This window comes from Orcinus orca, chromosome 4 (assembly GCF_937001465.1).
Source record: "Orcinus orca chromosome 4, mOrcOrc1.1, whole genome shotgun sequence".
Taxonomy (NCBI): Eukaryota; Metazoa; Chordata; class Mammalia; order Artiodactyla; family Delphinidae; genus Orcinus; species Orcinus orca.
This window is the reverse complement of record NC_064562.1, coordinates 19,304,892-19,331,802: the sequence shown is the minus strand read 5'-3', so window position 1 is coordinate 19,331,802 and position 26,911 is coordinate 19,304,892. Positions and strand designations below refer to the sequence as shown.

The 26,911-nt window shown below is 36.5% G+C and overlaps 1 protein-coding gene and 1 long non-coding RNA gene across 7 annotated transcripts in view; one reads left to right on the top strand and one right to left on the bottom strand.

The window, feature by feature from the left end:
- The window catches only part of TRMT10A (tRNA methyltransferase 10A), a 28,978-nt gene extending 9,345 nt beyond the window's left edge, over positions 1–19,633 (top strand). For all 5 annotated transcript variants that reach the window (XM_004263555.4, XM_049709186.1, XM_033401785.2 and 2 more), the window contains exons 4-8: positions 9,558–9,629; positions 10,699–10,773; positions 12,622–12,771; positions 13,882–13,987; positions 15,182–19,633. In XM_004263555.4, the coding sequence (XP_004263603.1) occupies positions 9,558–9,629; positions 10,699–10,773; positions 12,622–12,771; positions 13,882–13,987; positions 15,182–15,447 (669 nt within the window). In that variant the 3' untranslated portion in view covers positions 15,448–19,633. The remainder of the gene's footprint in view (positions 1–9,557; positions 9,630–10,698; positions 10,774–12,621; positions 12,772–13,881; positions 13,988–15,181) is intronic.
- On the bottom strand, positions 10,768–25,768 carry LOC125964247 (uncharacterized). 2 transcript variants are annotated; one of them, XR_007477046.1, is made up of 3 exons: positions 23,650–25,768; positions 19,104–19,142; positions 10,768–12,542 (listed from the first exon to the last, which is right to left on the bottom strand). It is a non-coding gene; the product is annotated as an uncharacterized LOC125964247 (long non-coding RNA). The 2 variants fall into 2 exon arrangements; XR_007477047.1 differs by having other exon boundaries at positions 10,768–12,192.
- Positions 25,769–26,911: the final 1,143 nt, after the last annotated feature.

Genomic DNA, 26,911 nt, shown 5'->3' with positions numbered 1-26,911 from the left:
CTAAAATGCATCTTTTTTTGTTTTTAATTGTGGTAAAATACATGTAATGTAAAATTTACCATCTTAACCATTTTTAAGTGGACAGTTCAGTAGTGCTAATTACATTCATGTTGTTGTGCAGCCAGTCTCCAGAAGTCTTTTCATGTTGAAAAACTAAAACTCTATCCCCACTGAATGAACAACCATTTCCATTCCCCCTCCCTCAGCCCTTGGCACCACCATTCTACTTTCTGTCTCTATGAATTTGACTACTCTGTGTACCTTATGTAAGTGGAATCCTATAGTATTTGTCCTTTTGTGACTGGTTTATTTCACTGAGCATTATGTCTTGAAGGTTCACCCACATTGTAGTGTGTGTCAGAATTCCCTTATGTTTTAAGGCAGAATAATATTCTAGTGTATGTATAGACCACGTTTTGTTTATTCATTCATCTGGTGTCCATCAACATTTGTGTTGCTTCCACCTCTTGGCTATTTTGTTCTTTTGTGTGTGTGTGTTTAAAATTTATTTTATTGAAGTATAGTTGATCTACCGTGCTGTCTTAGTTTCTGCTGGGCAGTAAAGTGACTCAGTTATACATTTATACATATTCTTTTTCATATTCTTTTCCATTATGGTTTATTACAGGATATTGAATATTGTTCCCTGTGCTATACAGTAGGACCTTGTTGTTTATCCATTCTATGTATAATAGTTTGCATCTGCTAATCCCAGACCCCCAATCCATCTGTCCCCCACCCCTCCTCCCCTTTGGCAACCAAAAGTCTGTTCTCTGTGTCTGTGAGTCTGTTTCTGTTTCATGGATAAGTTCATTTATGTCATATTTTTAGATTCTACATGTAAGTGACATCATACAGTATTTGTCTTTCACTCTCTGACTCACTTCACTTAGTATGGTAATCTCTAAGTCCATCCATGTTGCTGCAAATGGCATTATTTCATTCTTTTTTATGGCTATAATCTCTAAGTCCATCCATGTTGCTGCAAATGGCATTATTTCATTCTTTTTTATGGCTAAGTAGTATTCCATTGTATAAATATATCACATCTTCTTTATCTGTTCACCTGTTGATGGACATTTAGGTTGCTTCCATGTCTTGGCTGTTGTAAATAGTGCTGCTATGAACATAGGGTGCATGTTTTGTTTCGAATTATAGTTTTCTCTGGATATATGCCCAGGAATGGGACTGCTGGATCATATGGCAACTCTATTTTTAGTTTTTTGAGGAACCTCCATACTGTTCTCCATAGTGGCTGTACCAATTTACATTCCCACCAACAGTATAGGAGGGTTCCCTTTTCTCCACACCCTCTCCAGCATTTATTATTTGTAGATTTTTTGATGATGGCTATTCTGACTGATGTGAGGTGATATCTCACTGTAGTTTTGATTTGCATTTCTCTAATAATTAGTGATATTGAGCATCTTTTCATGTGCTTTTTAGCCATCTGTATGTCTTTGGAGAAATGTCTGTTTAGGTCTTCTGCCCATTTTTGGATTGGGTTTTTTTTTTATATTAAGGTGTATGAGCTTTTTGTTTATTTTGGAAATTAAGCCCTGGTTGGTCGCATCATTTGCAAATATTTTCTCCCAGTCCATACATTGTATTTTCATTTTCTTCATGGCATCCTTTGCTGTGCAAAAGGTTATAAGTTTGTTTAGGTCTCAATTGTTTATTTTCACTTTTATATCTATTGCCTTGGGAGACTGACCTAAGAAAACATAGGTAGGATTTATGTCACAGAATGTTTTGCCTATATTCTCTTCTAAGAGTTTTATGATGTCATGTTTTGTATTTAAGTCTCTAAGACATTTTGAGTTTATTTTTGTGTATGGTGTGAGGGTGTGTTCTAACTTCACTGATTTACATGCAGCTATACAACTTTCCCAGCACCACTTGGTGAAAAGACTTTGTTTTCCCATTGTATATTTTTGCCTCCTTTGTTGAAGATTAATTGACCATAGGTGCATGGGTTTATTTCTGGGCTCTCTATTCTGTTCCAGTGACCCATATGTCTGTTTTTGTGCCAGTACCAAACTGTTTTGATTACTGTAGTTTTGTAGTATTGTCTGAAGTCTGGGAGGGTTATGCTTCCAGTTTTGTTCTTTTCCTCAGGATTGCTTTGCAAATTCTGGATCTTTTATGGCTCCATATAAATTTTAGGATTATTTGTTCTAGTTCTGTGAAAAATATCATGGGTGATTTGATAGGGATCACATTAAGTCTGTAGATTGCTTTGGGTAGTATAGCCATTTTAACAATATTAATTCTTCCAAGCCAAGAGCATGGGATATCTTTCCATTTCTTTGAATCATCTTCAGTTTCCTCAGTTTCCTTTATTGATGTTTTATAGTTCTCAGCATATAAGTTTTTTACTTCCTTGGTCAGGTTTATTCCTAAGTATTTTTTTTTTGGTTGCAATTTTAAAAGGGATTCTGTTTTTACATTCCCTTTCTGAAATTTATGGTTAATGTAAAGAGATGCAACTGATTTCTGTATGTTAATCTTGTATCCTGCTACCTTGCTGAATTCATTTATCAGTTCTAGTAGTTTTTGTGTGGAGTCTTTAGGGTTTTCTATATATAGTATCATGTCATCTGAATATAATGACAATTTTACCTCTTCCTTTCCAATTTGGATACCTTTTATTTTTTTTGTCTGATTGCTGTGGCTAGGATTTCCAATACTATGTTGAATAGAAGTGATGAGAGTGGGCATCCTTGTCTTCTTCCAGTTTATAGCAGGAAGGCTTTCAGCTTTTCACCAGTGAGTATTATATTGGTTGTGGGTTTGTCATAAATAGCTTTCATTATGTTGAAATATGTTCCCTCTATACTCACTTTCATAAGAGTTTTTATCATGAATGGATGTTGAATTTTATCAAATGCTTTTTCTGCATCTATTGAGATATCATGTGGTTTTTGTCTTTTCTTTTGTTGGTGTGGTGTATCATATTGATTGATTTGCATATGTTGAACCATCCTTGTGACCCTGGGATGAATCCCACTTGGTTATGGTGTATGATCTTTTTTATGTGTTCTTGGATTCAGTTTGCTAATATTTTGTTGAGAATTGTTGCATCTATTTTCATTAGAGATACTGGCCTGTAATTTTCTTGTTATGGTTTGTCTGGTTTTGGTATCAGGGTGAAAATGGCTTCATAGAGTGTCTTTGGGAATGTTCCCTCCTCTTCAGGCTTTTGAAAGAGTTTGAGAAGGATTGATATAAGTTCTTCCTTGTATGTTTGGTTGTTATTTAAGTCTAACTGTTCTATTTTATCATTTATGATATCTGTTGCCTTACTGATTTTCTGTCTAGAAGATCTGTCCATTGCTGTGAGTAGGGTGTTAAAGTCTCCTACTATTACTGTTTTCCCATCAGTTTCTCCCTTAATGTCCATTAGTATTTATTTTATGTATTTGGGTGCTCCTATGTTGGGTGCATATATGTTGAGGAGTGTAATATTATCTTCTTATATTGATCCTCTCATCATTGTATAGTGTCCTTCTTTATCTTTCTTTATGGCCTTTGTTTTAAAGTCTATTTTGTCTGATATGAGTATTGCAACCCCCACTTTCTTGTCATTTCCGTTTGTATGAAATATCTTTCTCCATCCCCTCACATTCAGTCTTTGTGTGTCTTTTGCCCTAAAGTGGGTCTCTTGTACGCAGCATGTTGTAGGCGCTTGCTTTTTTATCCAATCTGCCACTTTAGGTCTTTTGATAGGAGCACATTGACATTTGAGGTAATTATTGATAGGTATGTATTTATTGCCATTTTAAACCTTGTTTCCCACTTGATTTTGTATTTCTTCTTTGTTTATTTTTCCTTTTTGTATTTCCTTTTGTGATGTGATTTTTTTTTTTGTATTATGCTTGTGTTCTTTTTGTTTTCTTGTGAATCTGTTTTTGATTTGTGGTTACCCTGTTGTTCAAGTATGTTAACCCCTTCCTATATCTACTGCCTTTAAACTGGTAGTCATATAGGCTAAAACACATTAAAAAAAAAAACCCAACATTTTGTTACTCTCCTCCCCCACATTTTATGATTTCGATGTCCTCTTACATATTCATGTTCATCCTTTTGCTGTTCATTGTGGTTATCTTGCTTTCACAGAAACTTTTTTTCTTTCTTTTTTTTTTAATCTGTATACTGGCTTATTTAAGTGATTTACTTTCCAATTGTGATTTTCTCTTTCGTATAGATTCTTACTTCTCTATTTAGACAAGACCTTTTAATATTTCTTTAAGGATATGTTTAGTATTGCTTTTTTCTTTAAGTTTTTGCTTGTCTGAGAAATTCTTTCTCTCTCTTTCTATTCTAAATGATAATCTTGCTGGGTAGAGTATCCTAGGTTGCAGATTTTTCCCTTTCAGGACTTTGAATGTATCTTGCCATTCCCTTCTGGCCTGGAACATATTTGTAGAGAAATCAGCAGATAGCCTAATGGGGGGTTCCCTTGTAATTAACTCTTTTTTTTCCTCTTGCTGCCTTTAGAATACTTTCTTTATCTTTTACTTTTGCTATTTTTTAATTAAAATACGTCTTGGTGTAAGTCTGTTCGGGTTCATTTGTTTGGGACACTCTGTGCTTCCTGTATCTGTATAACTGTTTACTTCTTTAGGTTTGGGGAGTTTTCAGCCATAATTCCTTCAAATATATTTTCGATTCCCTTTTCTCTTTCTTCTCCTTCTGGGATCCCTATTATGTGTAGATTGGCCTGCTTTATTCTACCCCATACATCTTATATTGCTTTAATTTTTTTCACTTGGCTTTCTGTTTGCTGTTCTGATTGTGTGATTTCCATTAGTCTGTCTTCCACATCGCTTATTTGTTCTTCTGCATTATTCAATTTGCTGTTCGTTGACTTTAGCTCAGCTTTTGTCTCAGCAAATGAGTTTTCTAATTTTTCTTGTCTCCTGTTTATATTTCCTAGTTCCTTTTCCTGGTAATCTGCATTTCTGTCAATAGCCTTTCTTACTTCCTTCAGTATTTTAATTATCTCCTTTTTGAACTTGATGTCTGTTAGACTGAAGGAGTCTGTTTCATTGTCTTCGATTGGCAATTTCTTGATCTTTTCATTGGGAGTGGTTCCTCTGTTTTATTCATTTTACTTATAGTTCTCTTACTCTATGAGTTTAGGAGAAACAATTGTTTCCTAAATAGTTGGAGATATTTTTATGTGGGAATGTCCCTGTGTAGCCTGCATGGGTTTAATATTTTTGGTGAGAGAGCTGTTTTTTGTATGGATACCTGCTGTTGTCTCCTCGATAGGGGGTGTGACTGGGGTTGTGGTGGCCAGAGCCTGCACTGAATATTGAGCAGGGCCTCCTCTTTGCTCTGTGGTTGTCACAGCCCTATTGGAGGCAAGGTCTGTTCCCCAGTTGGAGTAGAAGCCCCTAGATCCATTTCTGAGCTGTAGTGTGAGGTAAGCAGTATTGGAGCACTCCCACTGGGAGAGGAGCCACTGAGTATTCCTCTGCCAGAGCTGTCCGCTGAGAAGTGTGCTCTGTCGTGTCATCTGTCACCCGTTGTGCAGGCTCACAAAGTACACTGTTGTGGGCACTGCCCTCAGCCTCACCTCAACCATGGGAATGCAGGCAATTGGCCCTGTTGTTCCTCGGTGCTGGGTTCACAAAGCCACCAGCGCAGATCCGCTGGCGCAGATCCACTGAATTCAGGTACCAGGACCACAGTAGTTGCATACCTGAACCTGCCGTGGGAGCTATGGATGGAGCCCAGACCCTGGCCCAACTCCATATGCACACACCCACAAAGCCCACAGCTGCTAAGGCCAGACCCGCCCCAGCCATGGGAGCACCTGTAGCCCACTTGGATGTTCCGCAGGAACTGAGTTTACAAAGCTGGCAGCAGTGGCCTAAACCCACAGATCGCACAGCCACAGGGAGAGGGCTCAGATATCAGCCCTGCTTCGTAAGTCACACGGCCCCTGGGGATCAGCTCTGATTTCAGCCCCGTCTCTGTGTATGGACAACTTGCTGGCACTGCGTGCTCCCAGAGCTCGTGGAGGCAGCACTGAGCCTGATGAGAGCTCACTGAGAAAGAAGGAGCTTTAGCAGGCACTGCCCCTTAACAGTGGGGTTTCAGTGGCAGCAGCACACCTGCTGTGAGTGCACGAAGAGTGAGGCTGCTATGGCGGACCCTGCCCTTCCCTTTGTGCACCCCTTAACAATGGTGCTTCACTTCTGTGGCGGGCCCGAGCCACAGTCCAGCCCCTTCAGGCTGTCTCCGTGCAGCCAACCCCAGTCCTCTCCCTGGGTCTGTCCTCTGAAGCCCAAGCTTTAAAGCAAAAGCAGATCTCAGACTGGGGAGTGCAGGGCGATGGCAGGGACCATTTGTGCAGGTCTCCATCTGTTCTGCCTGCTGCAAACCAGCTGCTGTGCTCTCCTCTGAGCCTCTGAAGCTCCCTTTCTGTCCCAGCTGATCTCCCTGCCAGTGAAGGGGCTTCCCCGGGTGCAGGAATCTTTCCTCTTTCACTGTTCCCACCCAGGGGCTCAAGTCTTGTCCCGATTCCTTTTTTTTCTTTCATCCTACCCAGTTACATTGAGATCTTTCCTGCAGTTTTGGGTGTCTGAGATCTGCCGGTGTTCAGCAGGTATTCTGTGAGAATTGTTCCACATGTAGACGTATTTTTGATGTATTTGTGGGAGGAGGTGAGCTCTGTGTCCTTCTATTTTGCGATCTCGATTGGAGCCCTCTAAAATGCATCTTTCTTTAAAATTTTTTGTTGGAGTATAGTTGATTTATAATGTTGTGTTAGTTTTGGGTGTACAGCAAAGTAAATCAGTTATACATATACATACATCAACTCTTTTTCAGATTCTTTTCCCATATAAGCCATTACACAGTATTGACTAGAGTTCTCTGTGCTATACAGTTCATCCTTATTAGTTATCTATTTTATGTATAGTAGTGTGTATATGTCAGTCTCAGTCTTCCAATTTACCCCTCCCCCACCTTACCCTCTGGTAACCATAAGTTTGTTTTCTACATCTGTAACTCTATTTATGTTTTGTAGATAAGTTCACGTGTACCCTTTTTTTAGATTCCACATATAAGCGATATCATATGATATTTATCTTTCTGTCTGACTTACTTCACTCAGTATGACAAACTCTAGGTGCGTCCATGTTGCTGCAAATGGCATTATTTTATTCTTTTTTATGGCTCAGTATTATTTTATTGTATATATGTACCACATTTTCTTTATTCATTCCTCTGTCGGTGGACATTTAGGTTGCTTCCATGACCTGGCTATTGTAAATAGTGCTGCAATGAACATTGGAGTGCATGTATCTTTTTGAATTATGGTTTTCTCCAGATATATGCCCAGGAATGGGATTCCTGGATCATATGGGAGCTCTATTTTTATTTTTTTAAGGAACATACATACTGTTCTCCATAGTGGCTATACCAGTTTACATTCCCACCAACAGTGCAGGAGGATTCCCTTTTCTCCACATCCTCTCCAGGATGTATTGTTTGTAGATTTTTTAATGATGGCCATTCTGACTGGTGTAAGGTGATACCTCAGTATACTTTTGATTTGAATTCCTCTAATAATTAGTGATGTTGAGCATCTCTTCATGTGCTTTTTAGTCATCTGTATGTCTTTGGAGAAATGTCTATTTAGGTTTTCTTCCCAATTTTTTGATTGGGTTGTTTGTTTTTCTGATATTGAGCTGCATGAGCTGTTTGTATATATTAGAGATTAATCCCTTGTCAGTTGCTTCATTTGCAAATATTTTCTCCCGTTCTGAGGGTTGTCTTCTCATTGTTTATGGTTTCCTTTGCTGTGCAAAAGCTTTGAAGTTTAATTAAACTTAAAAGGTTAAGTTTTAATTAAACTTTAAGCTTAATTAAACTTAAAAAGGTCCCACTCGGACTTCCCTGATGGTCCAGTGGTTAAGACTCCACAGTTCCAATGCAGGGGGAAGTGGGTTTGATCCCTGATTGGGGAACTAAGATCCCATGTGCATGGCCAAAAAAAAAAAAAAAACTGAAAAGAAAAACAATAATTTGTTTGATTTTTGGTTTTATTTTCATTAGGAGGTGCATTGAAAAAGATCTTGCTGCGATTTATGTCAAAGAGTGTTCTGCCTATGTTTTCCTCTAAGAGTTTTATAGTCTCCAGCCTTACATTTAGGTCTTTAATCCATTTTGAGTTTATTTTTGTGTATGGTGTTAGGGCGTGTTCTAATTTCATTCTTTTACATATAGCTGTCCAGTTTTCCCAGCACCACTTATTAAAGAGACTGTCTTTTCTCCATTGTATATTCTTGCCTCCTTTAGGTGACCATAGGTGCATGGGTTTATCTCTGGACTTTCTATCCTTTTCCATTGATCTATATTTCTGTTTTTGTGCTAGTACCATACTGTTTTCGTGACTGTAGCTTTGTAGTATAGTCTGAAGTCAGGGAGCCTGATTCCTCCAGCTGCGTTTTTCTTTCTCAAGATTGCTTTGGCTACTCAGTCTTTTGTGTTTCCATACAAATTTAAAAATTTTTTGTTCTAATTCTGTGAAAAATGCCATTGGTAATTTGATAGGGATTGCATTGAATCTGTAGATTGCTTTAGGTACTATAGTAATTTTGACAATATTAACTCTTCCAATCCAAGAACATGGAATATCTTAGATCTCTTTCCATATGTTTGATTTCTTTCATCAGTATCTTACAGTTTTCTGAGTACAGGTCTTTTGCCTCCTTAGGTAGGTTTATTCCTAAGTATTTTTATTCTTTTTGATGTGATGATAAATGGGATTGTTTCCTTGATTTCTCTTTCTGACCTTCTGTTGTTAGTGTGCAGGAATGTGTACTCCACCCAGCAAAGCTCTCATTCGTATTAGATGGAGAAATCGAAAGCTTTATGCAAAAGCGAAGGGAAATCAGCACCACCAAACCAGCTTTAAAATGCATCTTAAAATTAAGTTTTTCAAAATCTGTTACCCTAAATTAAAGTAGCTAATAAGTTGCTTTTATTTATATGTATATGTATAGACAGAGGGAAAGACAGATACTCTAAGAGATTATGAAACTCAGTAATTGCATATTAATCATAAAGAGCTGTGGGGAGTTTGTTATTTATCCTAATCAAAAGGAAGAAAATAAGAAATATGATTGGCTTAATAGAATTATTTCTTATTTAATAGTTTGAGAAACCTGGTTGTTTAAACAATGCTACTAAAAGGAATATGTTTATAACCTTTGGTAGTTATAAAAATTGTAATAGCATGACTATAAGAGAGTTTTTTTCTTTTGTTGTCTCTTAAGAAGAGTGAAAGTTTTCCTGAACTTGCATTTTAAGTGGCTACAAAATGTGAAATAATGGGTCACTTATAGAGTATTGACTTATGGTAATTATTTTATTAGTATGTAAGAAAACTGAATGGAAATTATCAGAAAGGACTTGTATTTCAAAAGAAAGGATGTCCCTATCTAGTCATCCCTTCTGCTTATTCTATTCCACTCGGATTGTGGAATGGCCATAGATAATTTTGAAAATATTGCTTTAAAAATTTCACTCTTTTATAGGACATTAAGAAACTTCATAAGCAGATTCAACGATGTTATGCAGAAAATCGACGAGCACTGCATCCTGTGCAGGTATGTTTGGGGAATTTAAAACAAACTTCCAATTTCCTTTTATATCTTCCTTCGGAAAAGGCATAGGTAATCCTCGTTGCTTTTATAAGAAAGAGTCTTACAAGTAATCTTTCTTAGAGAACAAAATGCCTATTTGTAAAAATGTTTTATTTTTCTACAAAAATAAAATATTTTAAACATTTTTTCATGTCATTCTCAAACACATTGTGCCCATTCATCATTAGTCATATACACACTGACCTGTTCACTGCTGTGTAGTTGAACATCTTCTTTAAAGGACTTATGCATATTTCCATACCAGTTTCTCAGCTCTCAATTCCTTCCTTTCTGGGGAATGGGGTAACTGCCCCTGGCTGATATGTGCCATTGTGTCTGTTGGCTAGATTTTTTCTACTTAATGGATATTGAGTCACTAATAATTTTGAAAGGTACTTTATTAGCTAGAATGAGGAAGTGATTTGTGAGACTAGTTGGCTGCTCTTAAGAGTAGGGTCATTTTTCTTACTGAATTTGTTTGAATTCTAGGTGACCTAAAAATTAATTCTGGCTCACTGATGTTAAAAACCAGAAACTCTTAATATACTTTTGGTTAGATATTTTCTTCTTATCAAGTGATAGTAATATTATATTTTTACATTCTATATTCTTCTCACCCTTGATTAGATTTGAAATAGGTTTCAGGGTTTAGAGTCAAAGCAAAATTATGAAGATTTTGGACTGGTAAAAAATAACTGTAGTGGCAAAAGAAGGGGAAGGGAAACTTCACATGGAAGCAGGAAGTTTATAGTAAAGTGATCATTAAACAAGAGGCAGATTATAACTGCTTAGAAAACAGGATGAAAATGTAGATGGAATACAGAAGTTAGTGGGTTAGGAGATACACAAAAATACACGTTGCTTGTACCACAAATTTATTCTTGCACGTTTAAAGCATGCCATAAATTCATTTTTTTCCAGAATGAAAATATTTTGTCTTTCATTGATAATCAGATGAGTGTATGAGGGAATAAAATATTGACTTTAATAGTCATTTGCTCTCTCTTTCTATACCTGCCAATCTCTCTATCAGTTTTACTTGACAAGCCATGGAGGCCAGTTGAAAAAGAACATGGATGAAAATGACAAAGGATGGGTCAACTGGAAGGTAACTAAAATAGATTAACTCTCACATAATTCAAGGTATTTTTATGTGTAAAGGTCTACATGTTTTACCTAAGTTCTACACAATGCTAATAAATATAAGAGTCAGCAGCTACAAACCCTGCATATCACTGTACCTAAGTTTACCAGTGGAAGAAGCCAAGAGCCTTGAGATATAGTCTGTACTTGCTTTCATGAAATCTCACTTGCTATTTTACTGCCAACTTTAAAACATATTTTTTTAAAAAGGAAAAAATTTAAAGGTCTGTATGCAGTCTCTACCTAGCAAACTGGCTATACATTATTTATAAGAGTGAAGTCACTCTAAAATTTGGAAATGTACTTGCATTCTCTTTCTTCTAAATCTGTGCTATACCATATGGTGTCCACTTCCACATGTGGCTGCTGAACTCTTGAAATGTGACTGGTCTGAGTTGAGATGTGCTATAAATGTCAAATAGACATTAGTACAAAAAAAAGAGAGAGAATGTAAAATATCTCCTTAAAATTAAAAAAAAACCAAATTAATTTATTAAAATTAATTTCATCTATTTCTTTTCACTTTTTTTCATGTGGCTATTAGAAGATTTCAAATTATATATGTGGCTCACATTTTTTTCTATTGGACTAAACTACTCTCAGTCATTTGCAAAGATTACTAATAGATTGGCTTTAGTACCAGTCCCTAAGGAACCTTAACCCTATTCTACTCAGAGAAGTAGTGGGTTATTCCTACACTTTTTTCCTTTCTCCAAGCCAGTTCTCACTGTGATAGACTTTCCCTGTCTCACTCACTAATCCCATAATGACTGCATTTAATTTATTAATAGTCCATAGTATAAAACATTTTCAAAGGTTTTTTAAGTTTTAAAGTACAATATATTTACCAAGTTTTATGTTCATGCCTATTTTTCTAAGAAATAATGTAATAAGTTAGAATAGGCATACGTTCAGCTATTTTGTGGCTTGTTAAATTTATTATTTCATACCACCAGTTTTCCAGAGAGATGTGAGTTGGCTGGTCTCTAATTATGCACATTCCTCTTGGGGCCCTTATTCAGCATAGGGATCAAGTTTATAATATACCATTTTCCAGAAAAATGGCTGTTTATTAATCAATAAGGTATACATCTTAGGTGAGAGGTCTCCGCTTCATTTTTGATTTCCACAAAAATTATTGAGAAATGCCGTCTGAGCCTGGCGATGGATGCATCTTCCTTTATTCTTCTGGTGCAATTTGCAAAATTCTGACTGCCAACTGTTGTTCAGTCTTGTACCTCTGACCTGACAGTTTTGGTGAAGAAGATTTCAAATGTGTATCTTTGTGGAAGCAGATGCATGGAATTTATTAAATCTGTAAGCCCTTTCCTTTAGATGATTCATGTAGATGGAGAAGGAAGTAATTGGAGAAGGCGTTCTTTGGCTGGAGAACAAAGTGAGCAAATACATGACAAAAATGCATTTGTTTTGTTGGAACAGAGAAAGATAGGTTACTGCTATATTCAGGAAAGAATTACTAAGTTAAGGAGTTTGAATTTTATTCTACAGATAAAGATAAAACGTGATAGTGTTTTCAGAAAATGAGTGCACCATCCGTGTGTGGAAGTAAACTGGAGAGATCTGAGGCTAGAGACAGGGAAATAACGTCAGGAGGCTACTTAAATAATTGAGATGTGAGGTGAAGAGATGTTGGAGTAGTAGATTCTAAATAAATAATACATTGTTATAATATTCTTTCAAACTTCCTTTCATATATTTTTTGGATGGGTTTGTCTAGGGAAAAGAAAATAATCATTTTTAGCCAATTTTCACAAAATCCTATTAATAACATCTTTCCCCTTGTGTTTTAAAGGATATCCACATCAAACCAGAGCACTATAGTGAATTCATACAGAAAGAAGACCTGGTTTATCTTACATCAGATTCACCTAATGTACTAAAGGAATTAGATGAATCAAAGGCCTACGTGATTGGAGGATTAGTAGATCACAACCATCACAAGGTACTATTAAGTTTTTATTTTTGCTTTTGCTCATACTTAAAATTGATATATCAGTTTTCTTGATAGTAATATCAGTTTTCTTGTTAGTAAATACTGATAGTTGATGTTTGAGTGCCTACAGTATTTCAGTCACCTTTCTAGCTAAGCAAAGCATTTTGCATATATTAGTTTGCTTTATCCTCACTGCAACCCAGTGAGGTCAGTGCTATAAAAATTTTAAAAATAGGGCTTCCCTGGTGGCACAGTGGTTGAGAGTCCGCCTGCCAATGCAGGGGACGCGGGTTCGTGCCCTGGTCAGGGAAGATCCCACATGCCGCGGAGCGGCTGGGCCCGTGAGCCATGGCCGCTGAGCCTGCGCGTCTGGAGCCTGTGCTCTGCAACGGGAGAGGCCACAACAGTGAGAGGCCTGCGTACCGCAAAAAAAAAAAAAAATTAAAAAAAATTAAAAAAATAAAACATGCAAACTATTGGTTGAGAAGTTTAGCTCTTCTTCCTCCTTCACTCTGTCTTTTTGCTCTTTCAGTCCTGATTAGACCCAGGCTTTAAGGATTTTAATTTTGAGAAGAGAGAAAATTTATATTCAGCATTCTTTTAATTGACAGAAAGGGAAGAATAAAATTTATAGGCAGTTGAACATTTTTTTCAATTCAGGTTTTTATTTAATTTGTGTTTGCCATTTGTGCCTCTTAGTGTTATGTAATTGAAACATAGTTTTATCTTTTAAAGTCATGGGAAGAATGATGATGCTTCTCTAGGAATTCAGTTTGTGTACTTTAAGAGAGAAAGGCAGTGTGGAGTGATGAGACGCTATTTGAGTCAGGAGGCATGAGCCAGGTTTTTCCTTTGGTTCTGCCACTGAGGAACTTTGTGATGGGACGGAGAGCATAATGTCTTTGGTTTCCTCATTTGTAAATTGGTTAAGACAAATGCCAGCAACATTCTAACTATACTTATTGTCAAGAGAATGTTTCCAAATTGGTGGTTAAACGTACACACACACTTTTTCAGATTATATTCTCTGAACTAAGGTCTTTCCTAAAAATTATTTATTCTTTCATAGACTTTAAATAATGTAATGTTCTAGCCCAAGTCACAGTGTCTTTGTTTTAGGGACTCACGTATAAACAAGCATCAGAACATGGAATTGATCATGCACAGCTCCCTCTTGGAAATTTCGTGAAGATGAATAGTAGAAAAGTTTTGGCAATTAATCATGGTAAGCTATAAGGGGATAAACTGAAAATGTACCTGAGTGAACACTGTGAAAAATAACATTACATTTACATTTTGGACAAGTAGAAAATATACACCTTTGGAAAACACACAATTTGGGGTACAAAATTATAAAATGTCATCATTTATGATTTTTTTGAATAATATATGCATACTTTACAAAATTTTGAAAATGTACAAAAGTATAAAGAAAAATAAATAGGTGTAATTTTACTATGCAGAGATACTTTGTAGAAAGTTTTTGGTGTGTTTTCTTCCAGTTCTTTTCCTATGCATATATAATATTATTTACTACATAATTGGATTCTTACTCTATTGCATAAAATGTTATAAATCCAGGGTGTTTCCCCCCTATTTATTATTATATTTATTGAATCACTGTTAGTGGCTATGTAATTTTCCATCATCTAAATACACAATAATGTAACCATTCTCCTGTTGTTATTTTTTTTCTTTTTACTATTGTAAATATCATTGTAAGAGACATCCTCAGACTTAAGTCTTTGCCTGGAGTTTTGCTTTTTAAAAATTTTTCAGTAGAGATTTTTGTTAGTACACATAATTGGGCTTTTAAATTTTCTCTATAGCAGGCTCTAGGGAGTTATAGAAACAAACTTATTGATTCAAGGAATGAACTTCTTCTAAGACTTTTGCTAAATTAGTGGAAAGTACTTTTCTATCATAAAGTAATCCAAATTTCCCCCAGCAGTGTATTAAAGTGAAAGGACATCGAAGATAGTATTTAAAAAAAAAAAAAAGCAGGCAAGACACTCCCCAGAGTGAGTGGCACTATATAGGAAAGATAGAAGAAATTTAGGTTAACACTAACCCTTTTTTTTTTTCTAGTTTTATGTTAGCACATAAAGGATAAAGAAGTGGAAGGAAAAAAGAATAGGAAGGAAACAAAAAAGGTCCTCTGTCTATTATAATTGACAACAGATAATGGTAAACCTCTGAGTGCTTAAGAACTGAAATGAGAAAAAGCTACAAAAGAGGTAGCAGCGTTGAGAGCCTTAGGCATATTGGCTCTGACAGCTAATACAGGAGAAAGAAGTAATAAGAACAAAGTAGTTACTAGGACATACTAGCACTCTTAACACAAAAGCAGTGTGTTTTAAAGCATGCACCATTGTGATGAACTAGGTTTAGAAACACATGGAGTTTGTCTTTGTTGCAGTGTTTGAGATAATTCTGGAATACCTAGAAACAAGAGACTGGCAAGAAGCATTTTTCACTATCTTACCCCAAAGAAAAGGAGCTGTTCCCACAGACAAAGCCTGTGAAAGTTCTTCACATGACAAGAAGTTCACCAGAGTTGAAGGTGGATTGAACAGTGATTCCAGTGAGGAGGAAAATAGAAATGAACTAGATTCACCACATAAGGAAGAAAAGCAGGATAAAGAAAATAGCACTGAATCTACAGTGAACTCTATACTACACTAATGACATTTTTTTTAAGTTTAAGGAAAATTAGGAGAAAATACAGAATTTCATACAATATTTCACAGAATATTTGAAATGGAAGAAACTTTCATTTTCTCTTATTTCTGTTGTGAATTTTTTAAACTTTCTTTTTTTAGAACTAAGTGATAAAAAGCACTAAAAAAGCATTTTTTTGTTTTTGCATAAGATTTAAATGTGTAATTTAAAAAATAATTTTCTAAGCCTCAAATAAGCATTTCTTAAGAATTTTACCTTATTAGTAAACCTTCATTCTCTTTTATTTACAAGATTGCATTCTTCAGAATGTGCCTTCTGACCTTTCAGTTTTATTATTATATGTTTATATCAATGTCTTTCTGATTTATTGCCTACTTATTTATGGAGGCAGCTATCCTGAAACTCCTTTAAGTCCACCAAAATGTTCTGTATGGGTGGTTACCTATTTGCAGCTTTTATATTCAATTTAGTTACTTCAAAGGAATATAGTGATTCTAGGAATAAGTGTTGGATTGAGAAACTCAAGAATTGATTTCTTTTGGACTACGGAGCCCATCTCTGTTCTTCCTTTGTAATGCCTTTGTGGTTCTAAAGCAATCACTGAAGAGTTAAGACTCTCTTTAATATATTTTCTTAATTTCAATAATGATGGTAAATTATTTCAATTACAAAATTTAATTTTTCAGGCTATATTATTTTAAAAGGCTGTTGAAGGATCAATTTTGTCATTACCCAAATTTAAAAAGAAACAAACAGTTCTTAAAAAGAAAAACAAAAACGTAGCTCTTAGCAGCTATTCTTTTCCTTCCATATGTACTTCTTTACAATAAAATATATTGGTTCTTAAGCAAATAAAGTTAACTTTATATGTGCATCTGTCTACTATCATATAATAATATTCAAGCTAATGTAAATGTATGTTTCTATAAATAATATAAGCATATATGAAAATATCCATGTAATTGTATATACATCTATTTGTCCATATCATGTATGAGTCTGTTATTAATCAATGATAATAGGATTGAGTTGCCATATATCTGTTTTATTTGTGTGAATGATTGTGCTGAATATCACTAAGGAATTTAAATTTCATAAAGTGCAAAAATCCATAACGCGACATTTGTATGAGGGCATTGGCAAGGGAAGATGGGGCTCGAAAACGATACTTTAGTTCCTACCAGTAAATGTAGAGCAATTACGTTTAAAGTGACTATTCTCTGTCACAGCTAAAGTAACATTTCAGAAGCCTTTTCTGAGTTTGCGTAATTAAGTTTCTATTCTTTTTACTCATTGGCATCTCAAATTATATTTATATATATATATATATATATATATATATTTGGTAGAAAGTTCATTGAATTTAACATTGATGTTCACTGTCTCTTACATTGCTTTATTCTTAGTGATCTTTATAGTTATCCGTCTAAGGTCTGTGAGCAACATATGTAAACAAAGAAAAGCCCCCGCAATGGTAGAAGAACAAAGCTTAATGTCTTAAGTTGTATCTTTCAAAGTTCCAGGTTTTTCTGAGTAAATCTAGTTGGTGGCATGGAACATTATGCCTTTTCCTTAAATTACTCCATATGGAATAAGGCACAGTTTAATATTGAAAGGTGGAGAAAGATCATTACAAGCACTACAAAGTTTAATTTTCACCGATTATAAAAGCCCTGTAATTGTTTCCTAGGGCTGCCGTAACAAACTGTTGCAAACCAGTGGTTTAAAACAACAGAATTTGTTACTCTTTAAAAAAACAAAAACAAAAACAAAAAAAAAGGACGTGGAAAAATGCTCAAAATCATGAATAATTAGAGACATGCAAATCCAAACAACAAAGAGGCATCACCCATCATGAGTCAGAATGGCCATCAGCAAAAAGTCTACACACAAGAAATGCTGAAGGGGTGGTGGAGAAATGCATACCCTCCTATGCTGTTGGAGAGATGTAAACTGGTAACAGCCACTAAGGAGAACAGAACAGAGGTGCCTTTAAAAAGTAAAAATTCCATATGATCCTGCAGACCCACTACTGGGCCTATAACCTGAGAAGACCAGAATGGAAGAGACACAGGCCCAAACGTCCACTACAGCAAGATTTACAATAGCCAAGATATGGAAGCAACCAAAACGGCCATCAACAGATGAATGGACAAACAAGAAGTGGTACATGTAGCCAATGGAATATTAGCCACGGAAAAGAATGAAAAAATGCTGTTTTCAGCACCATAGATGAGCCTAGAGATAATCATATGTGAAGTAAGAACAAGAATATCCTACGATATCATGTATAGATGTTATCTAAAAATTGATACCAATGAATATATTTCCACAGAGAAAGATACTCACAGACTTAGAAAACAAACTTATCGTTAACCAAAAGGAAAGGCGGGAGGAATGGATAAATTAGGATACGGGGGTTAACATACATATACTAAAATAAAATATATAATCACCAAAGACCACCATATACCAAGTGAGGTCTACTCAACACTCTGTAATAACCTATATGGGAGCAGGATTGAAGATGAATAGATAAACGTATGTGCATAAATGAACCAGATTCTGTACACCTACAACAAACACAACATTGTACTGGAGTTTACTCCGATAGAAAATAAAATTTAAATTAAAAAAACAAGAAGTAATGAGACATAAGCTTTTGGGGGTTTGTCCTGGCACCTTCCACTCTGATTTACAACCTAGGAACATGTCTTCCAAGAAGGCTCTGTTGCCCTAGTAACCAGAGTTGGGGATGTAGATGTTGCACCGCCTTGTGGCCATTTCCTGAAACAGCAGCTTTAAACCTAGTGCTAATGGTCACTTAACATTCACAAGGCAGGGCTGTAAATGACACCTGCCCTCCAAAAATGTCCTACAGTCTGAAATTGACAAAAAAATTCAACACGGGGCAAATTTTCACAAGGTAAAGTTTACTCTTTTTTTAATTAAAAAAAAGACATGGAAAAATGGTCAACATAATGAATAATTGGAGACATGCATATCCAAACAACAAAGAAGTATCACCTCACACCAGTTAGAATGGCAATCAGCAAAAAGTTGACAAACAATAAATGCTGAAGGGGTTGTGGAGAAATGCATACCCTTTATGCTGTTGGTGGGATGTATACTGGTGACAGCCACTAACGAGAACTGAATGGAGGTGCCATTAAAAGGTAAAACTTGAGCTACCATATGATCTGGCTGACCTGCTACTGGGCCTATCAACCGAGAAGACCAGAATCTAAAAGACACGATCACCCAAACGTCCACTGCAGCAAGATTTACAGTAGCCAAGAAATGGAAGCAACCAAAATGTCAATCGACATGTGAATGGACAGAAGTGGTACATGTACACAATGGAATATTAGCCACAAAAAAAGAATGAAACAGTGCCCTTTGCAGAACCATAGATGAGCCTAGAGATGATCATACTACGTGAAGTCAGAAAGAGAAGGACAAATATCCTATGATGTCATTTATAGGTGTTATCTAAAAACGGATACCAATGAACATATTTCCACAGAGAAAGACACAGACTTAGAAAACAAACTTATGGCTAACCAAATGGAAAGGTGGGAGGAATGGGTCAATTAGCATGTTGGGGTTAACATACATATACTAATACAGATAAAATAAATATATCAAAAAGGACCTACCTCATTGCAAGGGAGGTCTACTCAACCGTCTGTAATAACCTACACGGGAACAGGATCGGTACATGAATAGATATATGTATATGCATAAATGAAGCAGGTTCTGTACACTGAGAACAAACACAACATTGTAATCAAATTTACTCTGATAGAAAATAAAAATTAAATTAAAAAAACAAAGAAGTAATGAGACATAAGCTTTTGGGGGTTTGTCCTGGCACATTCCACTCTAATTTACAACAAAGGAACAGGACTTCCAGGAAGGCTCTGTTGCCCTAGTAACCAGAGTGGGGAATGAGAAATCCTGCCACCTTGTGGCCGTTTCCCGCAACAGCAGCTTTAAACCTAGTGCTAACGGTCACATAATATTCACAAGGACTGCAGGGCTGTAAATGACACCTGCCCTCAAAAAATGTCCTGCGGTCAGGAATCGACAAGAAAATTCAACACAGGGCAAACTTTCAAGAAGACAATTTCAAGAGGTAAATTCTACTCACACCGTTGTGTTTTTTTTTCTTAAAGCACATGAAAAACTGCTCAACATCACTAATTATTAGAGTCAGGCAAATCCAAAATACAAAAAGGTATCACCTCACACCAGTTAGAATGGCCATCAGCAAACTATCTACAAACAAGAAATGCTGAAGGGGTGGTGGAGAAATTGGTACCCTCTTATGCTGCTGGTGGGATGTAAACTGGTAGCAGCCACTAATGAGAACAGAATGGAGGCAGCTTTAAAAGGTAAAAATTGAGCTACCATATGATCCGGCAGTCCAATTGCTGGGTATGTATCTAAAGACCAGAATTCGAAAAGATGCACCCAAACGTGCACTGCAGCAAGATTTACAATAGCCAAGACATGGAAGCAACCAAAATGTCCATTGACCAATGAACGGATAAAGAAAAAGTGGCACATGTCCACAATGGAATATTGTTCAGGCATGAAAAGTATGAAATAATGCCAATTGCAGCAACATAGATGAACCTAGTTGTAATCATACTAAGTGAAGTAAGTCAGAAAGAAAAAGACAAATATTGTATGATACCACTTATAGGTGGAATCTAAAAAGTAATACCAGTGAACCAATTGACAAAAGAGAAACAGAATCACAAAAGTAGAAAATAAAATTATGGTTAACAAAGGGGACAGATGTGGGGAAGGGATAAATTAGGAAGCGGGGATTTACAAATAGAAACTATTACATATAAAATAGATAATCAACAAGGACCTACGTATAACAAGGGAGTTCTACTCAACATTCTGTAATAACCTATATGGGAAAAGAATCTGAAGATGAATAGATATATCTATATGTATAAATGAAAAAGATTCTGTACACCTTTGAAACATACAACACACAGCATTGTATATCATGTATACCAAGACTTTAAGCAGATGTACCCTCCCTGTGGGAGGCAGAATAATGTCCCCCCAAAGATCCTAACCTCTGGAACCTATGGTGTTACATGGTAAAGTGGAATTAAATTGCTAATCATTTGACCTTAAGATAAGATTATCTTGGATAACCTGGATAACAGGCAGGCCCAATGTAATCATAGGGTCCTTAACAGTGGAAGAGGGGGGACGGAAGAGTCAGTATCAGTGATGTGTTATGAGAAAGACTCAACCAGCCACTGCTGGCTTTAAAGATAGAAGGGAGTCATGAGGCAAGGAGTGTGGGTAACCTCTAGAGGTTGGACAGGTAAGGAAACAGATTCTCCCCTAAAGCCTCCAAAAGGAATGCAGCCCTGCCAACACCTTGGTTTCAGCCCAGTGAGATCCATTTTGGACCTCGGCCCCAGAACTGTAAGAAACTTGTATCGGCTTAAGCCACTAAGTTTGTGGTAATTTATTACAGCAGCTATAGGAAGATACTACTTTCTTTTGCCAGCAGGAAGAAATTAACAGTGAAACTCTAGATAACGGTAGAGCCAGAAGATGGAAGGATCCAGGGCCTCTGAATCACCAAGTAAAGTGAAGTCATCTGCTGGTTGAAAACACACACCTTGGACTCTTATGTGAGAAAAACCTCTGCTGTATTTGAATGATGACATTTTTTACAACTGTTTTGTCTCATCCCAATGAGTACAACTCTCTGTGCCTCAGAGAATTTAAACTTATTTTTAAATAAGTTTTCTTATTTAAAAAAAAAAGTGAGGGGCTTCCCTGGTGGCGCAGCAGTTGAGAATGCAGGGGACATGGGTTCAAGACCTGGTCTGGGAAGATCCCATATTCCACGGAGCAACTGGGCCCGTGAGCCACAACTACTGAGCCTGCATGTCTGGAGCCTGTGCTCCGCAACAAGAGAGGCCACGATAGTGAGAGGCCTGCGCACCGCGATGAAGAGTGGCCCCCGCTTGACTCAACTGGAGAAAGCCCTTGCACAGAAACGAAGACCCAACACAGCTAAAAATAAATAAATTAATAATAATTTAAAAAAAGAAAAAAAAAGTGAGTATAAAAATAATAGCTACCTCAAATAGTTATGGTGAAACTTAAATAAGTTACCATATCTAAAGGGTTTAGAATGATTCCTGACACACAGTAAGTGTAGTATAAGTGTTATCATTAAGAGTGTGTGCATACATATGGTCACCTTATCTCTGATAAAGGAGGCAGGAATGTACAGTGGAGAAAGGACAGCCTCTTCAATAAGTGGTGCTGGGAAAACTGGACAGGTACATGTAAAAGTATGAGATTAGATCACTCCCTAACACCATACACAAAAATAAGCTCAAAATGGATTAAAGACCTAAATGTAAGGCCAGACACTATCAAACTCTTAGAGGAAAACATAGGCAGAACATTCTATGACATAAATCACAGCAAGATCCTTTTTGACCCACCTCCTAGAGAAATGGAAATAAAAACAAAAATAAACAAATGGGACCTAATGAAACTTCAAAGCTTTTGCACAGCAAAGGAAACCATAAACAAGACCAAAAGACAACCCTCAGAATGGGAGAAAATATTTGCAAATGAAGCAACTGACAAAGGATTAATTTACAAGCAGCTCATGCAGCTCAATAAGAAAAAAACAAACAACCCAATCCAAAAATGGGCAGAAGACCTAAATAGACATTTCTCCAAAGAAGATATACAGATTGACAACAAACACATGAAAGAATGCTCAACATCATTAATCATTAGAGAAATGCAAATCAAAACTACAATGAGATATCCTCTCACACCGGTCAGAATGGCCATCATCAAAAAATCTAGAAACAATAAATGCTGGAGAGGGTGTGGAGAAAAGGGAACCCTCTTGCACTGTTGGTGGGAATGTGAATTGGTTCAGCCACTATGGAGAACAGTATGGAGGTTCCTTAAAAAACTACAAATAGAACTGCCATATGACCCAGCAATCCCACTACTGGGCATATACCCTGAGGAAACCAAAATTCAAAAAGAGTCATGTACCAAAATGTTCATTGCAGCTCTATTTACAACAGCCCGGAGATGGAAACAACCTAAGTGCCCATCATCGGATGAATGGATAAAGAAGATGTGGCACATATATACAATGGAATATTACTCAGCCATAAAAAGAAACGAAACTGAGCTATTTGTAATGAGGTGGATAGACCTAGAGTCTGTCATACAGAGTGAAGTAAGTCAGAAAGAGAAAGACAAATACCGTATGCTAACACATATATATGGAATTTAAGAAAAAAAAATGTCATGAAGTACCTAGGGGTAAGACAGGAATAAAGACACAGACCTACTGGAGAACAGACTTGAGGATATGGGGAGGGGAAAGGGTGAGCTGTGACAAAGCGAGAGAGAGGCATGGACATATATACACTACCAAACGTAAGGTAGATAGCTAGTGGGAAGCAGCCGCATAGCCCAGGGAGATCAGCTCGGTGCTTTGTGACCGCCTGGAGGGGTGGGATAGGGAGGGTGGGAGGGAGGGAGACGCAAGAGGGAAGAGATATGGGAACATATGTATATGTATAACTGATTCACTTCGTTATAAAGCAGAAACTAACACACCATTGTAAAGCAATTATACCCCAATAAAGATGTTTAAAAAAAAAGAGTGTATGCATAAATGCACACACACAAAAAATTTATCTGTTTTGAATAGCAGTGCAAACATTCTAAACAAAAGATTGGGTAAGGAGATGACCATTTTTCCAATAGTCCAACAACATTGAAACACAGTAGATTGCAAAAAGTAGCTCAGATGTTAAAATTCTGTTTGTTTATTGTCGTTGCTTTTTATTTTTTATCAGATTTTGGGGTAGTGTTGAATTGAAATTGCCTAATTCTGATTATGGATGATTTTTCTAGTATCAGAGCCCAATGCTTATGTACTAATATTAATAGTAGCGAGACTAGAAATATAGTATATAAACATATTTCTTTTATACATGGTACTAATTTAACTACAAATAGAAATATTATCTCCCTTAATATTTATTTAGTATCATTATATACAGGTGCTTTGAGATTTACATGTACCAACATATAGAGGAGCTATTGATTCCTCCATACCAAAAACATGTTTTTAATAATTTGATGTTATAACAAAGTGAAACTCACGTTTGTGAAAGACTTAGCCCAGTCTAGAATTTCTACCTTTGGTGTGTTACAGGATAAAATCTTCTCTGGGGAGAGAGACTGTATCCTTGCTGTATACTCCTTGCTTATGTTGGTTTTGTTGATATGCTCTCTTGAGTTTTAGGCCTGGGAAGAGACTTTGGCTTGCTGAAATATTCTGCAATGGGTATTTTCATCTTATTTCTTCTTATAAACAGTGGAAGCTTGTGCTCAGCCTCTGAAATAGAAAAAGTCTCAATAAGACCATAATTGAGACATCGAATATAGTAGCTTCTGCCATGTTTTAGCAGCAAATCACACACACACACAATCTATATGAAGTTTAGGTGAATCAAATACACCCAAAATTCATAAAATAATTTATTCTCATCTTTCTTAGCACCTGCTCATCTTTAGTGAGTTATTTGTTCTATAACATGCAAGATATGTTCTTTCAATCTTAAAATCAAACACTATTTTGGTAGGAACGATTTAGAGCTGGTGATGAGTAAAGGTGAGGGATAAGGATGGGACCAGTGAGAGAAAGGTGAAGGATATATGGTCCTGACAGACAAAAAAGAAAGTAGACAAGCCGGTTAAAACAACTGTACTCAAAAGACCTTCCCAAGGCCTACACTGTTTACACCTAAACAGAAATAAGGATTTGGGGAGATGCTGAATACCAACAGTAGAGACAAAGAGGTATGATTTGAGGATTTGTATACAAGTATCTAGACAGGATAAAATATATTTGAGGCCTACAGATAAGACATAAAATTATGTAATAGAAACCATCACTGTCATGATTTTGTGATCATAGGGTGAAGAGTTTGTTAAAAGTCAGATACAATAGACCATCCTTGGAGTGTCAGAGTAAGGAGGTATTTTCTAATTTCTAAACTATACTTATTATTGCCTATTAGCAAATAGCATTTCTTTCGGGTTTGATTAATCCCAACAGAAACTGCTGGAGTCGAGTGACCTCCGGAAACTCTAATTGATTGCTAAGTCATTCCTGGTATAAGGGGGACTTGCAGAAATAGGAAGACAGACTTTTGTTTGAGGCTTGTAGACGGGCTTCACAGTTGTTGCCCTATAGCCATTGATGCTATGTTTGTTTTAAAGCTAGGAGCTGCCAAACCCACAGGGATATTTTGATTCGACTATTCTGGACCAAACTAGGACTTCCCACAATTCTTGATTTTGCTTGGTCCAAATTGAAGGCTGGGGCTGGACTTCTTATGGGGACATAAAACTGCTACTCTCTGTTGTATTTCAGCTGTGTTGTGGGCATATGTTTGTGGCTAATTGTCAAAATTTTATTGTTTTCTCGGGCTGGCTTTGTTTCAAGTGAAAATCATTTAGCCCAATGACAGTTAAGCTGTGAAGAACCAAAACTCTGACTATCACTGTCCTTTTTGTTAGGTCAATGCAGGTTGTCTCCTGTTACTGGATTGGCATGACCAAACTTAAGAGTTCCTGCTGTCCTTCTGTCTTGCTTCTCAAAGAGTGTGATGAGGCACTTTGCCTTTCAAAACAAAGTCAAATATAGGTCAAAGTTATCTCATTGAGAAATTCAGCTGATGCTGTCCCTTAAGAGTAGCTGTAAATTGCTATTATATTATACTGCTTTTAAAACCACAGATCCTTAACATCTTTGTCTCTAACTAGCCAGATACTTACTGGTTTCCTTGTACCAACTCAGTAATTATCGCAAACTGTACTTAACCTTTCAGTACTTCCTTATTTCCTTCAGATCCTTGACTTGACACTCTAAATCAATTGGAGAAAGAGAAAATGAAATTCACAGATACAAACAAGTATTTCCCATAGACTGCATTATCATCAACAAGCTAAGTATGTATGTTTCTTAAATAAGCTACCCCAATTCTTCATTTTTCAATGCAGACAGCATTAAATGTACTTTCCAATGAAAAATTCTTCTAACTTTGAGTAAACATCTGAACAGTACATAAGCTATTACTCAGTAAGGTAGAGAAACTGACTCTATCTCCCAGTTTCCAATTTTATGGAAACTTCAAGGTGGCGACCGATTAAAATGTAAAATTCTTCCTCTGTCTTAATAATGCTTTTTAAAGTGACATGTTATGTGTTTTGAATATTTATTATTTATTTATTATTTATTTATATTTTATTTATATTTTATATAAATAATATATAAAATAATATTTTATTTATATTATTTTTTATTTATTTTATTTATTTTCCCTGAATTTAAGATTTGCCCAACTTTTAATTTTAAAGCAACAAGATATTCTCTCACAGCTTAAATAACATCTTACCACATTCTTTCACCATGCTGTTACACATAAATATGTATTTTCTTCTGTCATTGAAATTACAAAGCTTAAGACAAATTTCTACTGAAATAATTCCAAATTCCCTTAATAGTTGTTTTTCCCTCTGGCAGCCCCCAGGCATACGTCAGAGAAAATTAAGTGGAGCAATTTATTTTAATCTTGCATTGTTCTAGACAAAAAAAAAAGTGATTTAACAAAATACACAATAACAATGCAATTTTGGTTTTCTTTATTGCTTCTATTTTTAGATAAACTAAAAACCACTGCATTTTCTTAGATTTCTGGGTGGCTACTCTTGCTTTACCCTGAATGGAAAGGGAACTTTTCTCAGAAAGATGGGTTGTTAGGTAAGGAAGACATGGTCTCTGCCAAATGCTCTGAACAACAGGATTTAGAATGATTTCTCGTATTACGTTTATGAAAATGAAAGAAAACAAACACTCATTGTTGTCATTTACTGAATAAGGAGGATACTTAAAACCTCAGCGATTTTAGTGTTTTGAAAGATAACCAAAAGGGAATTCAGGGCTTCCCTGGTGGCGCAGTGGTTGAGAGTCCGCCTGCCGATGCAGGGGACACGGGTTCGTGCCCCGGTCCAGGAAGATGCCACATGCCGCGGAGCGGCTGGGCCCGTGAGCCATGGCCGCTGAGCCTGCGCGTCCGGAGCCTGTGCTCCGCATCGGGAGAGGCCACAGCAGTGAGAGGCCCGCGTACCGCAAAACAAACAAACAAAACACAAAAGGGAATTCAAAGTCTTTATGAACCACATGCCCCATAGGGGGCCATTAGGCCTAATTACCTGCTCTGTTGTCCTTCTCTAGAACTGGTTAGCACTTCTGATTTTGCTGCTGAATCTAAGGGGGGTTTAACTTTGGGTGGCCTGCCAGTCTCTGCTGCTAGTTCCGCTGAGGCTTTTCTTCTGAGGGGAGTTAACAAGTTTATCT